Source organism: Macaca nemestrina, chromosome 14 (assembly GCF_043159975.1).
Source record: "Macaca nemestrina isolate mMacNem1 chromosome 14, mMacNem.hap1, whole genome shotgun sequence".
NCBI classification, from domain to species: domain Eukaryota; kingdom Metazoa; phylum Chordata; class Mammalia; order Primates; family Cercopithecidae; genus Macaca; species Macaca nemestrina.
The window spans coordinates 68412754-68428496 of NC_092138.1; the positions used below are offsets into that span (position 1 = coordinate 68412754).

Here is a 15743-nt window from a genome sequence, read left to right on the forward strand (position 1 = left end):
GCACATGTATACATATGTAACAAACCTACACGTTGTGCACATGTACCCTAGAACTCAAAGTATAATAATAAAAAATAAATAAAATTTTAAAAATAAAAATAAAAAAACTGAAAGAAAAAAAAGAAATTAGAATCACTGGAAAGGATGTAAAATGGTGGAGTTGCTGTGGAAAGCAGTCTGGTAATTCTTCAAAATGTCAAACAGCCAGCAATCTCACTCCTAGGTATATATCCAAGAAAACTGGAAACATGTCCATACAAAAGCCTGTACACAAATGTTCATAACATTAGTCATAATAACCAAAAAGTGGAAACAATGCAAATGTCCACCAACTGAAGGATGGATTTTTTAAAATGTCATACAGACACAAGGGAATATTATTATGAAATATTATTCAATGATAAAAAGGAATGAAGTAGTGATACATGCTATGATATAGATGAACCTTAAAAATTATGCTAAGTAAAAAAGTCAGCCACAAAAGGCCACATATTGGATATTTCCAATTGTATTAAATGTCCAGAATAGGCAAATCCATAGAGTAGATTAGTGGTTGCCAGGGGCTAGGAAGAGGAAATGAGGAGTGAGGAGTGACTGCTAATAGGTATAGGGTTTATTTTGGGGTAAAGAAAATCTTCTGGAATTAGATAGTGGTGATGGTTGTGTAAGTCTGCGATTGTGTTAAAACCCAATAAATAGTATACTTTAAAATAGTGAATTTTATTATATGCAAAATATATCTCAATAAAGCTAGATTTTTTTAAAAGGTCATTATAGCGGCAGGGCGCGGTGGCTCAAGCCTGTAATCCCAGCACTTTGGGAGGCCGAGACAGGCGGATCACGAGGTCAGGAGATCGAGACCATCCTGGCTAACACGGTGAAACCCTGTCTCTGCTTAAAAAAAAGAAAAAAAAACTAGCCGGGCGAGGTGGCGGGCGCCTGTAGTCCCAGCTACTCGGGAGGCTGAGGCAGGAGAATGGCGTAAACCCGGGAGGCGGAGCTTGCAGTGAGCTGAGATCCGTCCACTGCACTCCAGCCTGGGCGACAGAGCGAGACTCCGTCTCAAAAACAAAAAAAGGGGGTCATTAGGTCATTATAGCAAACCAGGCAAGAGATTGTTGTAGCTTAAACCAGGATAATGGCAATGAAAATGAATAGAAATAAACAAATCGAATGAATTTCAGGGAAGTAGGAAAGACAGAACTTCTGAATTAATTGACTATGGAGGGAGGATGAGAGTGATATGTTCCAGATAAAATAAGAAGCTAAATAATTTTAAATCATGGAACACAAACATTTGTAGGAAATATGCATATAAAAAGTTTAGAAGGAAAAATACAAAAATGGTAATAATAGCTATATTATAGTAAGAGAAATTAAATAACTTTTTAAAATCTCATTTTCCAAAAGTTCTATAATGTGACTGACTACATTGCTTTTATGTTTAAAAATAGTTTTTGGCCAGCCTCCCAACAGTTTGGGAGGCTGAGGTGGGTGGATCACCTGAGGTCAGGAGTTCAAGATCAGCCTGGCCAACATGGTAAAACCCTGTCTCTACTAAAAGTACAAAAATTAGCTGGGTGTGGTGGCACATGTCCATAATCCCAGCTACTCCAAAGGCTGAGACAGGAGAATTGCGTGAACCCAGGAGGTGGAGGCTGCAGTGAGCCAAGACTGTACCACTGAACTCCAGCCTGGGCAACAGAGCAAGACTGTCTCATAAATAAATAAATAAATAAATAAATAAATAAATAAATAAATAAAAATAGTTTTTAAATTTTGTAAAAATTATCAAAGAACAGGGTATCATATTTATTCCAACTATGAAGAAGTAATGATTCCCTATTAATTGAATCAACAGAAAAAATTACAAAGGGAAATATTCAAACATGAATATACGAAGATTTTTATGTATACAATCAAAATTTTAAAATAAAGAAAATCAAATTCAGCAATGCTATATACTGGATACATGCTAATACAGGCTTATTAATTTTTTAAAAATCAACCATCCAGTATAAGTAGAGAGAAAAATAACATTAAAGACAATTGATTTTCAATGGCAGTGCCAAGGTAATTCAATGGGAAATGATAATTTTTTCAAGAAATGATTCTGGAATAAATGGGTACCCATGTTGAAAACCAAATGAACTCAGCTCTTACGCCATCTAAAACAACTTGAAATAGATCATTAACTAAATATGAGAGCTAAAATGTGCAGGAAAAAAATGTAGAATATTTTAGTAACTTTGGGTTAGGCAAAGATTTTTAAAATAGGACACAAAAAGCACCAACTATAAAATTAAAAATTCAATAAATTGGATCTCATCAAAATTTGCACTTGCTCTTCAGAAGGCACTATGACAAAAATGAAAAGCCAACCCACAGACTAGAAGAAAATATTTGCAAAACATATATTTGACAAAGTACTGGCATAAGGAATATAAAGAATACTTACAACTCAATAAGACAGCAAACAACCCAATAAAAAAATTGGCCAAAATTTCACCAAAGACATGTCATCAAAGAAGATCTACAGATGGAAAAAAGCACATAAAAAGAAGCTCAACATTGTTTGTGGTAAGCAGCTTCTAAGATGGTCCCCAGTGATTTCCAAATCCTCGTATTCACACTCTGTGTGATCCCTTCCTCTTGAGTATAGGTTGGAAATAGTCACTCCTTTCTAACAAATAGAAATATGAATAAAAGTGATAGAAAGCACCTCTGAGATTAAGCTACAGAAAGATTGTGGTTTCCATTTGGGTTCTCTCTAGTTTTCTTTCTTAGATCACCAGCCTGAGGATGCTCAGGCAGCCTACAGAGGTCCATGTGATGAAGAACTGAGGACGACCAGCAATCATGTAAGTGAACTGGAAGTGGATTCTGTAGTCCCAATCAGCCTTGGAATGATTTCTACTTGACTGCAACCTTATAAGAGACTCTGAATTAGACACACCCAGCCCTTCTAAGCCACACCCAGATTCCTAACCCACAGAAACTGTGAGATAATAAATGTTTGTTGTTTTAAGCCAGCAATTTGGGGGTAATTTGTTGCACAGCAATAGATAACAAATATATTATTAGTCATGAGGTAAATACAAACTAAAGCTACCAATGAGATACCTACACACTACCTAAAATTGGTAAAATTTAAAAGACTGAAAATGTCAAATGTTGGTGAGGAGGTAGAGCAACTAGAATTCTGATCTACTGGTAGTGGAAACAAAAGAAATACAGCTACTTTGTGAAATGTATTTGGCAGTTTCTTAAAAGTTTAACCATACTGTCTGCACCCATAAAAAAGAACAAGATCAGCTGGGTGCAGTGGCTCACACTTGTAATCCCAGCACTTTGGGAGGCTGAGGCAAGCGGATCAAGAGATCAAGAGATCAAGACCATCCTGGCCAACCTAGTGAAACCCCATCTCTACTAAAAACACAAAAAAGTTAGCTGGGCATGGTGGCGCCCGCCTGTAGTCCCAGCTACTCGGGAGGCTGAGGCAGGAGAATCACTTAAACCCAGGAGGCGGAGGTTGCAGTGGGCCAAGATTGCGCCACTAAACTCCAGCCTGGCAATAGAGCGAGATTCCGTCTTAAAAAAAAAAAAAAAAGAACGAGATCACGTCTTTTGTGGGAACATGGATGGAGCTAGAGGCTATCACCCTTAGCAAACTAATGCAGGAATAGAAATTCAAATACTGCATATTCTCACTTATAAGTGGGAGCTAAATTATGAGAATTCATGGACACAAAGAAGGAAATAACAGAAACTGGAGCCTACTTGAGGGTGGAGGGTGGGAGTAGGAAGAGGGGCAGAAAAGATAGCTATTGAGTACTGGACTTAATACCTGGGTGATGAAATTATCTGTACAATAAATCCCCATGATACAAGTTCACATATGTAACAAACCTTCACATGTACCACTGAAACTAAAAGTTAAAAATAAATAAATAAATAGAAAAAAATTAACCATACTTTCAAAAGGAATAATCTCTATTAAAAAAATTTAAAAATAAATAAAATAGAAATAAATGCAAACATACAACTACCATATAACTCAAACATTCCTCTCCTAGGTATTTACCCAAGAGAAATGAAAACATATGTCCACACAAAGACTTATACTCAAATATGCATAGCGGCTTTATTTGTAATAGCCAAAAATGGAAACAACCCAAATGTCCATCAATAAGTGAATGGATAAACAAATTGTGGTGTACCCATATAATGGATACTATTTAGCAATATAAAGGAATAGACTATTAATACCACAACGTGGATGAATGTCAAGAGTGTATACTACATTATTTCATTTATATAAAATTCTATAAAATGCAACCTAATCTGTAGTGATAAAGTGGTTCAGTGATTGCTTATGGGTAGTGGGAGTGGGGGATAATTTGGTCACAAAACAACAGGAGGAAACTTTTAGGGGTGATAAATATGTTAATTATCTTGATTGTAGTGAGTCACAAGGTACCCTTGGAGACAACTTAGTAATACTATATAAACCATAAAAAATTTGTGGCCCCATAAATCTTGTTCTTGGGAATTTGTCTTAAAGATATTTCAAAAAAATATAAAAAGCTTTTTATACATTCACAGTATTTTCACCTACACCAAATATACTGGAAATTACCTAAGGGCCTAGCTACTGTGAAAGGGTTAAATCAACACTAGACCGTTTCATTCACAATTACAGATGAAAAACAAGAAGTGAGGAGCCGCATTTAGCTATGTTTATAAAATAATGCAAATGCACTTTGTAAAAAACTACAGAATTGTACTTATGCTATGGTTACACTTATGTAAACATGCATACTTATGCATAAGAACACAAAGGGAAGAAAAACAGAACAGAAAATTCTAGTAGATGAATGATAGGTAATTGGCGTGTGGGTGACTTTTTCTTCCTGATTTGTCTCCTGTAACGTTACAATGTTTTCATAACAGTTTTGAAAATGTCTTCTTGTTGGTTTTGGCTCAGGCTCCCAACCCAGTGATTATTCCATGCCTTGAGTCTGTCAGCTCCCAGCATTAGCACCTCAGTGTGGTCAGCCACAAGCGGAATCAGCCTGCCTTCCTCTGTGTCTTCCTCTAAGTCAGGAGTGTCCAGTCTTTTGGCTTCCCTAGGCCACATTGGAAGAAAAATAATTGTCTCAGGCCACACATAAAATAAACTAAAACTAACAATAGCTGGTGAACTAAAAAAAAGAAAGAAAGAAAGAAAGAAAGAAAGAAAGAAAGAAAGAAAGAAAGAAAGAAAGAAAGAGAGAGAGAGAGAGAAAGAAAGAAAGGAAGGAAGGAAGGAAGGAAGGAAGGAAGGAAGGAAGGAAGGAAGGAAGGAAGGAAGGAAGGAAGGAAGGAAGGAAGGAAGGAAGGAAGGAAGGAAGGAATCTCATAATGTTCTAAGACAGTTTAGGAACTCGTGTTGGGCAGCATTCAAAGTTGTCCTGGGCCGCATGAGGACCGCAGCCCGCAGGTTGGACAAGCTTGCTCTAAGTCATTGATAAAATGCTGGACAGGCTTATGGTATGGTGTAAAGGATGCCCCCTTTTCTTCTCTTGGTAGAAATCATCTGTCACTGTTTGACTCTTTAGGTTATTTCAATACTAATAAATGACAAATTCTAGAAACCCCCTTCCCAAGGAAGGGGTACTAAAAGGTGGATTAACAAAGTGAACCCGAGGAACAAGTGGAACTGCTTGCCTGTGCTTGGAGAGTCTTGTTCATCCACTGGGTAAAGCTGACGTCAATCATCTCTGGCCAGCAAATGCCCCAACTTTCAGAGGCAGCTCCACAAACCAGAGATGAGAATATAGTAGGAAGTCTATGAGAGGGTTAAAACTTTGAAAACAGAAGTAACAGAAGCCTGTGCAGGCTTTCAGAGAGCATTAATATGATTCTTTCCATAGCTGGGCCACTGCTTTGCCTAAAATAGTCTTGTAGGGCAGAGCCCGAGTGGTCAGAGGGCTATTGGAACACCAATGCCACAAGGCAGCTGATAGCCTTTCCCAAGCCTTGTCAACTCCACCTCCTGGCCATTTCAGAAGTGATCTTTCCTCTCTTTCCTTTCACTTCTTTCCATCCCCGCAACCCTTACACACATCCAGGGCTTCACCACTGTGTTAGTCCACTGACCCAGAACCCTGTTCCAGCAGTATGTTTGGTCCCACCACCTATGGACAGTTTGGCCTGGCCAGGACTCAGGGAAGGCAGGGAGTGCCACATACCAGCCACCCAAGGTGAGGCCCCCTACAGGGGCCTGAGCAGCCGTTCCTCACCTTTTCATACTCCTGGATTTCATTCAAACCCACATCAGGAGGGCGAGCTCAGCTCTCCTGGCCAGCCCCAGGGTTCCCTAGAGTCCTAGCCTACTGGCTGATGGGCATTATGACCATGCGAATGGCTTCAGGATTGAAGAAAACGCCCCTGAACCTATAGAAGCTGGGCTCCAGCTCAGTGCTGAATCTTTCCCCGACCCTCCTACCAAAAGTTGGGCTACATCTGCCCAGGCAAAGGCCAGGGCTGCATGCACATGCAAGGCCCTAAGTTTCCAAGACACGAGGGAGAAAAGTTGCTCCTGAGAGACCCTCAGACCTCAGCCCAGTAAGGCCAAATTAGCCAAACTGCCCCTCAAAGCTTCTTATTTCTAGACCCCAGGATCATCCCAGGGTTCCCCAGTACCTGAACCTAGGGTAGAGGATGGTGCTCTGAGTCTGAATCTCCCCTCATGCCTGCTTATCACCTGCAAGACCCCTGTTTCTGGGCTGCTTTGCAGTTGCCCACCTGTCTAGATGGCCTACCTTTCCATTACCATGCTTTCCAGATCCAGTGCTCTGCCAGTTCTCCTGGATGTGCTCCCAATGCCCAGCTAGTGACAGGTCTGAGACTAGCCCCTGGGTCTCCTGATACATTAGTGTATTTAATATGCACAAAGTGGTTAAAACAGTGTGTGTTCATGGAAGAGTTATGTATGTCTGACTTACTATTACTAACTTTCACAACTCTCTTACATTAGTATTTATCCCCATTTTATAGATCGACAGGTTGAGGCTGAGTGGATAAGTGACTGGCCCAAGGTTGCACAGCTTGGAAGAGGCAGAGACAGGAACTGACCCAAGACTGGATGACTGAGTAACAGGCTCTCACAGGAGGGTCACATTGTGACAGAAGACTTGGTAGGGGGCAATGTCCTCAGATGCTGGGAAAGGGAAGACCAAGGGAGAGTGGAAAGGAGCTGCATTGTGTAGGGAGGGGGCCTTGAATGACAGGCCCAAGAAAGAGCACTTGATCTTGCAGGAGGATGACGGGAAGCATTGAGGGCTTGTGCAGGGCCAGCAGGAGTGCCTGCTGGGAGCAGACTGTTTAGAGCCTTGGACATGTGGAGAAAGCTGATGCCGCATAACCCTGTGTGCCTCTCCACTCTGGGTCAGGCTCTGCTGAGCAGAGGAAGCTCTTGGGCAGAAAGGCTGACAATCTGACTCCCACCCACTCCAGGGTCCTCCTGGGTGGAAGTCCCTCTGTCCTGTCTTGCCACTCTCTGTGCCATCCTCCAGGACAGAAGAGGCTCGTATGGGCAACTGGAACCTGGCTGGAGTGTGAAGCTGGCCCCCTCACTTCCAGCCCATGGGCTGCTGCGATGGTGACTCCCGGGAGATGCGCCTAGAGAGGCAGGACACGTGCACGCATATTCATAACAGAGGCAAAAAGGCTGACGGCGAAACCGAGAGAGACGCGCACTCCAGGCCTGGGGGGGTGGAAAAGCCCGAGGGGGAGTAGGAAGAGGCCAGAGGAGGGCTGGCTGCTCTCGCGTGTCGAGGTTCCAGTGTCTTCCAGCTCCCTGCGCCGCCTCCTCACCGTGCCACCGCCCACCTCATGCCTCGGGCGCCTAGCAGCCAAGCAAGCAATCGGGTTGGGTTGTAGGGGGAGGCAATCAACCCTGTTGCCCCTCCTCAGGAGGCCAGACTGAGCTGCGGGATGGGATCCCTACGGAGACTGACCTGGGGAAGGGGAAAAAGTCACTGCCTCTTCCTGTGCCTCTAGTGGTTGAACTAGAATCCAGGCTAGCTCATCTCCCTTTTGAAGGGGGAAGGGGAGTTATCATTGGCTCTTTTCAGATTGTCTTGCAAACCATGGACTCTCGCGCCAGAAATGAACACCCACAAATTTCAGGTTTCCAAGTGTTCCAAAGCCGCGCACAGATTTCGGAACCAGACCAAGAAACCTGGATTCCCGAAGTCGCCTGGGGGCCGATCCTGAGCCCAGGGTCCCAGAATCTAACTGAAATGCGCCTGCGGGCCGCCACCTTCCCCGGGCCACGGCTTTGCCAGGAATGCCCGCCGCCACAGCTGAACTCCCGCCCACCTGGGTCGGATCAGAAGCGGGTGGTGGCCTGCGCTTCGTGGTCCTCGGGTCCGGAACACAGGGAAAGCGCGTGCAGCCAACCTAGAGCGGGAGCAGGGTCTGGCTTGACTCTGTCCCCAATTCGCTGTGTGCAGTGAGACAAGTCCGCGCCGTCTGGAGCCAGCTTCCCCTTCTCGTTGCGGCCGCAAAGCTACTGGACCTCCAAGCCGACTCCTGCGCTCCCCGCTGCTCTGAGAACACTGAGTGTCCCGGGCCTGCGCAGACTGGGTTGGGAGAGGGCTCTGTAGGAGGACTTGCGGGGAGGTGGGTAAGAAATGCTAGGTGCTTCTTACCTATGTAAAAAACAAATTTCCATGATTTCCTTAAATCGAAGAACTGGTTACCTCTGGGTCTGCATGCAGGAGAATCTCCGTCAAGGAATCTGGAGGAATTTTCCTTGACTCCTTGGACCCCTCTCGTTTTTATTTACAGTCTCCAATTCAAAACTGGGGAAAGCAGCTGTTGTAGAAGAACATCTTCTACAGATTCCCAATAGCACCCCCAGCCTCCTATGCACATAAAATGGCCTGCTGCAGGCACGCCTCTCCGGGAGTGCTGGGAATACTTGAAGGGTTGAAGACCAGCGGGAAGCAGACAGAAATCACTGGCCCGCCCATGTCAACACCAACCCACCCCTGCTGGATTGGGAGAATGATTTTCAAGGGGCTGGAACCTGCCCTTCCTAACTTCCAGATGATTCATAAATGTTAAGGAGCACTGTGCCACAGAAGAGGTGAAGACTTGGCCATGACCACGTTCCTTCTCAAGAAACTGAGAAGGAAGAAATGGGAAGAGATAGGAAATGTCCCAAGGAAATTTCTGTGTATGGTTTTGATCCAAACGGGTAAACGTGTGACCTATGTACTCACCAAATCATTTAATGTGAACTCACTGTGGACTCACAGAATCTTCAAATGCATTATTCGAACAGAACATTTATGAAATAGAAATTTAAGGGTCCCTTGTGAAAATCTAGAATCATGATCTTGGAAATTCTAATCCCATAATGCTAGGTATTTGGTCTCGGCCATAGGAGTAGCTTGATATTGACAAAGTTTGAGAAAACAATCGGAATTCTAGAAGAATGAGGTCACAGACACAAGACATTGAAGATCAGAAAATCCTGAGATAAGAAGGCTTTTAGCCATAGTCGTTGCAGCTTAAAAATAGAGGATCATAAAGTCATGGGACTAATCATTAAAGCACACAATCATGAACATTAGAAGAATTATTAGAATCAGATTATCTGAGCTACAGAATAGTGGATCCAGCACTAACATTTTAGAATTAAGGAAGGAGAGGGTTGTGGATTTACAAGATTCAAATTCTTCCAATCAGACATTCCTACACAGGAATTCAAATTAAATAATATATAACTTAGAGTGGAAAAAATAAAAAACTAGAGAAGTAGCAGCTTCAAGAGTGGCATCATATTTTCAGGCACAAAATCTTAGTGTCCCCGGTTTTTTGTTTGTTTGTTTTTGCTTGTTTGTTTGTTTTAAGAGACCGGGTCTCCCTCTGCTGCACAGTCTGGAGCGCTGTGACTACTCACAGACACAACGATTGTGCACTACAGCCTGGAACTCCTGGGCTTAAGCGATCTTCCTGCCTTAGCGTCGGGTAGTTGGGACTACAGGCTCCCGCCACGGTGCCTGGTTTAGTCCCAGTATCTTAATACATAGGTTTTTAGACTTTGACTAGAAGCCTAAGTCAAAGGAATATAAGCATAGTCCAAGTTAGACTCCCAGTCATGGAATCTTAGAATTACAAGATCGCATTCTCTAGATTTATGGAATCACGTTAGGACAGCGGTGGTCCAGAATTTAAAATCTGGGTATCTGAACCTCAGAATCTTGAAAAAGTTACTGAGAGCCACGAAATCCCGTATTACAAGGTGCCTATAACAGAATCCAGTTAAAATTTTAAAATTTCAAGTTTTTCCCCCTTTGTAAAAACGAAACAGGACGAAATCTGGGTTTTTGCTTCTTCATTACTTGGGAAGAAGGAAACCAGGAGTTTTGTTTAGCGAGTGGAAAGCCCCTCTCCCTTCGTTCGACCAACCCTCTGCCGGGGAAGGTTGTCAAGCAAACGCTTTGAGCGTTTCCACACACCGGGTCGACGGAGCGAGGATCTGGGCTTTGCCTCGCTCTTCCGAAGACAGTTGCCCAACGCTTGGCCGAGCTAAGCCTGCACTCAGCTCACCGCCACGAAGAACGCGACTAAAACCCTGGAAGGTGTGCCAACCGTTACTCGCCAGAACCCTCCTCTTGGGATCGCCCACCCGCTCGCCTGGCGCCCTCCGCGCGGCTCTGCACCCACAGCCCCTGCCCCAGAAAGCTGTGCCCGGACTGGAGCCATGGGAACCCGCGCCAAGACCGGAATCCTACGGGTAGCAGGGGCCTCGGAGATCAGCACACGCCCTCCAGCCGATGTTTAACAGAGTAGAACACTGAGGCCCTGCGAGGGACAAGGACATGCCCTGGATCTCCCAGTGAATTGCCAGGGAGCGATCTCAGGTTAGGACCAAGTCCCGGCTCAGGGACAGCAGGAAAGGAACTCAGAAATTGGACACCCATGAAGTAAACGTGTCCCGACTGCCCGCCCCTTCCCCGGAGACGCGCCCACCAGGCCACAGCTCTCTTCCCACTTCCCCATCACGCGCAGCCCTCACTTCCCGCTGCGGGAAGGGGCTGCTTGGCTGTCTCTGGGGGTCTTCAGAGCTACCCTGGCCCAGGGGGATTGGAGGAGGAGGTTACCTATCCTGCGTCGTCTTTAATCTGTGCGCCACTATCCATCAAATAGAGACAGATCCTGGGCCTCTCAAAGACGGATGATTGGGAGTGGGGAGTGGCCTAACCCTAAATATCTACCACGTAAGGACTCTTGAGATATCCAAACCCCTGTACAGTCGAGGGATCTGGAGCCCAAAAAGGGAAAGTGGCTACCTCTACCACACAGCTGGGAAGCGCAGTCCTAAGAGACGCAGGTTGGAGACTCCACTAAGCGGAGAAGTCGCAGGGGAGCCATGGCAAGTCACCTTCCCTTTCGGGCCTAGGAATACTCATTCGAAAGATGGGGGGACTGGAGTGCCGAGTGGCTGCGGCAGTCACAATTGGGGTTTGGAAACCATCCTGAAAGGCCCTGGGAGCCGGTCTCCCGGAACTTCTCCCTCCCCATCCCACAAAAACCAAGCGCCCTCTCGGGCAATTCTCACCCACTCAGGACAAAAAAGTGAGATGTGCCCGTCCTTTCACCGCGAATACCAGACCTTGGCAGAGACCTGAAAAATCTGAAAACTCCGAGTTCGGGCGCCGAGGTCTCCCGAGCGGGTTCCTGAACTCTCGGGGCCTCAGTCTCCCGATCAGGGCGCGGAGGGGACCGACCCGGGGGATCTCCAAGCGCCCTCCCCGCCCTGACGTTGTGGAGCTCCACCACAGCTGCTCCTACCTGGGGAGGTGCGCCCGAGCCCCGGGGGGCGGGCAGTCGGGGGGCGGGCAGGGAACCGGTGCCGCCCCATGCTTCCTGGCGCCTTTAAGGAGGAGAAGCCGGCGGAGGGAGGAGCCGGTCCCGGTGTGTGCAGGAGAGCTCCTCGCCAGCGGTCCGCAGGGCTGGAGACCCACGCCGTGGAGCGGACCAGCCTCAGGTGGCCCCGCCTGGGCCCGCGCCCAGACCTCGCTGCCCCCGCCTAGCCTCTCTGCTCGTAGCGCAGACCGCCGCCTTGGCCTCGCGGGTAGGGCATGGGCGGCCCCCGCCAGATCGCCCGGCGCCTGGACTAACTGACCTGGCTCTGGCCTTTGAGCCCGAAGCCTCTTCTGCGCGCACAACGTAGGCAGTAATCCTAAAACCAGCCGGCACCACAGACCAGCTGCAGCCACCCCAACCCAGGGATCACTTCCGGACCCCTCGACCGCCCGGCACCAGCGCGCACGGTACCCTTCAGCCGGCGACCAGAGTCCAGTCCCAGTCGCGAGGCCACCGCCGCTGCCCGCCTCGAGCTGCACCACGCGGGCTGAGCCGTCGGCGAGCGGGTCACTCTCGAGCTTCTGTCTGCACAGCGCCAGCCCCAGACGACGGACGCCGAGCCTCCAGCGCGCGCCAGCCTGGGCCGCCTCTCGGGGCCAGCCTGTGAGGATCCCCTGAGCTCTCCGCAGAGGGGCCAAGCGTGCGTTCCCGGGACCCTAGGCCCGCCCCCGCCCCCCGACAGCTGCAGGGATCCAGAGCCCGGGAGTGCGGGACGGCCGCGCCATGACGGCCGAGAGCGGGCCTCCGCCGCCGCAGCCGGAGGTGCTGGCTGCCGTGAAGGAAGAGCGCGGCCAGACGGCGGCAGGGGCCGGGGTCCCAGGGGAGGCCGCGGGCCGCGGGGCTGGCGGGCGGCGCCGCAAGCGCCCCCTGCAGCGCGGGAAGCCGCCCTACAGCTACATAGCGCTCATAGCCATGGCCATCGCGCACGCGCCCGAGCGCCGCCTCACGCTGGGCGGCATCTACAAGTTCATCACCGAGCGCTTCCCCTTCTACCGCGACAACCCCAAAAAGTGGCAGAACAGCATCCGCCACAACCTCACGCTCAACGACTGCTTCCTCAAGATCCCGCGCGAGGCCGGTCGCCCGGGTAAGGGCAACTACTGGGCGCTCGATCCCAACGCGGAGGACATGTTCGAGAGCGGCAGCTTCCTGCGCCGCCGCAAGCGCTTCAAGCGCTCGGACCTCTCCACCTATCCGGCCTACATGCACGACGCGGCGGCCGCCGCCGCAGCAGCCGCCGCCGCCGCCGCCGCCGCCGCCATCTTCCCGGGCGCGGTGCCCGCCGCGCGCCCGCCCTACCCGGGAGCCGTCTATGCAGGCTACGCGCCGCCGTCGCTGGCCGCGCCGCCTCCAGTCTACTACCCCGCGGCGTCGCCCGGCCCTTGCCGAGTCTTCGGCCTGGTTCCTGAGCGGCCGCTCAGTCCAGAGCTGGGGCCCGCACCGTCGGGGTCCGGCGGCTCTTGCGCCTTCGCCTCCGCCGGCGCCCCTGCTACCGCCACCGGCTACCAGCCCGCCGGCTGCACCGGAGCCCGGCCGGCCAACCCCTCGGCCTATGCGGCTGCCTACGCGGGCCCCGACGGCGCGTACCCGCAGGGCGCCGGCAGTACGATCTTTGCCGCTGCTGGCCGCCTGGCGGGACCCGCTTCGCCCCCCGCGGGCGGCAGCAGTGGCGGCGTGGAAACCGCGGTGGACTTCTACGGGCGCACGTCGCCCGGCCAGTTCGGAGCGCTGGCGCCGTGCTACAACCCTGGAGGGCAGCTCGGAGGGGCCAGTGCAGGTGCCTACCATGCTCGCCATGCTGCCGCCTATCCCGGTGGCATAGATCGGTTCGTGTCTGCCATGTGAGCCGAGCGTAGGGACGAAAACTCAAGACATGTCGGCTGTTCACACGTTCCCCGAAACCTGAGAACAGGAATGGAGAGAGGACTCAATTGGGACCCACGTGGAAAAGACTGAGCAGGCCACAGAGGCTCGGGTCTCCCCGCGCACAGCGTAGGCACCCGGTGTACTCTGTAAATGGAAGGAGGTGGGGCGAGGCAGCCAGAGCCCTTGGACTGGCACAGGGACCCTCGATGGAGCGAAGCCCCCAAAGGGGATGCTTTCTGGCATTCTATCGGAGAGGGTCCTTGGCGGTAACCAGAGGGCAGCGTAGTGTCAACACCTGAGACCAGGATCCAAATTGTGGGAAATCAGTTTCTGCCTTCCATGTACTGCCGGAAACTCGGGCCTTTTTACGCGGTTCGGCCTCTAGTGCTTTTAACTGCTTTACTACAATAAAAGGCTCCGGCAGCCAGCGCCTTTCTTCTTAAAGCGAGGACAAATTTGCAAAAGAAGTAGCCTTTTCTTCTTCTTTTTTAAATGGGAGAAATCTCTGCTCTGGTTGACCTGAGCTAGTTTTCCCTGTCTCTGAGAACTGGAGACCTAGCTCCGAGTTGAACTGTGTCTCAGCGCTCCAGTCCCATCACTTGAACCTTCAGTCTCCCCCATCTGTTACACGAGAGGGCTACGGACTCTACCCACCGCTCCCGGGTTGTCATTCAGGGCCCCATCATCTTGGATGCTGCCCTGTGTATTTGGCAGCAATGGTGGACCACCCAGGGCCTCTGAGTAGCCACCCAAAGCTTACCCGCTGTTCTAGGGAATAGAAAAGAGCTCATGGCCAAGCATCTAACCTAAAGTCCCAGGATTGGCTCCAGGCAGCAATTATATCATAACTTATTGAACTTTTGAGCAGGTTGTGCTGGCAATTTCATAGCTGTTACTGCCCAGTCATAAATCTGGTTTTCCATTATAAGGCAGCTAGAAATGCATTCGTTCATTTGTCCACTGTTTCTTGTCATCACGCAGCCCTGGACCCAATGGGTGAACTAAAGTTTAAGGAGATGAGAGGACTCAGGGAGCCCGCTGGTGACACCTTTCAGTAGCTGGTGAGGGCTCTTCCATCCTCAACACCCCCTGCTACACCTCAGCAGCCTCCCTATGCAAAAAGAAAAGAGAAAAGTTGGGGCAGTCAGTAAAGCGAGCTTTAGAAAGAAACTGGAATTTTAACTTCATTTTGTATCTTGTTTAAGTAGCAGACTCACTAAAATCAGAGAAAGTCCAATAACTCTCCCCCTTTCCCTTGAGAAATCTTTCAGTTTCGATTCTGGAGCAAAAATTTTCAGCATTAAATATTTCAGAGGCTCCATTCACAGCTTTCAGATAAACTGGAGTGTTCAGATGGATTGTTTTAATAAAAATGTTTGAGCAAGTGAGTTCTGGCAAGAGAAACTCAGCCTCTTTCTGTATAAACTTAATAAGGAAGGGTCGGGGTGTGAAAAAGAAGATTGTATGAAAAACATTGGTAATTTTTATTTTTTATTTTTGGGACTGCACTATCCTGTTCATGAAGACATGTGAACTTGGTTCAGTCCAAATGGGGATTTGTATAAATCAATGATCTCCATTAGAAATATGGTGCAAGCCACATATGTAATTTTAAATTTTCTAGTAGCCACATTAATAAAGCAAAAAGAAACAGGTGAGGTTAATTTGAATGATATACTTAACCCAACATAGCAAAAAATTATGATTTCAACATATAATCAACATAAAAATTGATAAAAATTGAGATGTTTTACTCTTTTTTCACATGAAGGCTTTACAATTTGGAGTGTGTTTTACACTTACAGCTTCTCTAAATTTGGACTAGTCACCTGCTAGGTGTTCAGTAGCAACACTGTGTTGCACAATGAGGGTCTAGGTGCTGGCCCTTCCTGGCTTTGGTGGTGGTACCTGGAAGCACTTGAGTGCTGACCCTGCCACCCGTGGGCCCA

General features: G+C 48.5%; 1 protein-coding gene across 1 annotated transcript; it reads left to right on the top strand.

The window, feature by feature from the left end:
* Positions 1–11837: 11837 nt before the first annotated feature.
* On the top strand, positions 11838–15182 carry LOC105477191 (forkhead box E1). Its single transcript, XM_011733580.2, has one exon. It carries the CDS (start codon positions 12652–12654, stop codon positions 13771–13773), a length of 1122 nt encoding a protein of 373 aa, XP_011731882.2. The 5' UTR covers positions 11838–12651; the 3' UTR covers positions 13774–15182.
* The last annotated feature ends 561 nt before the right edge of the window (positions 15183–15743 follow it).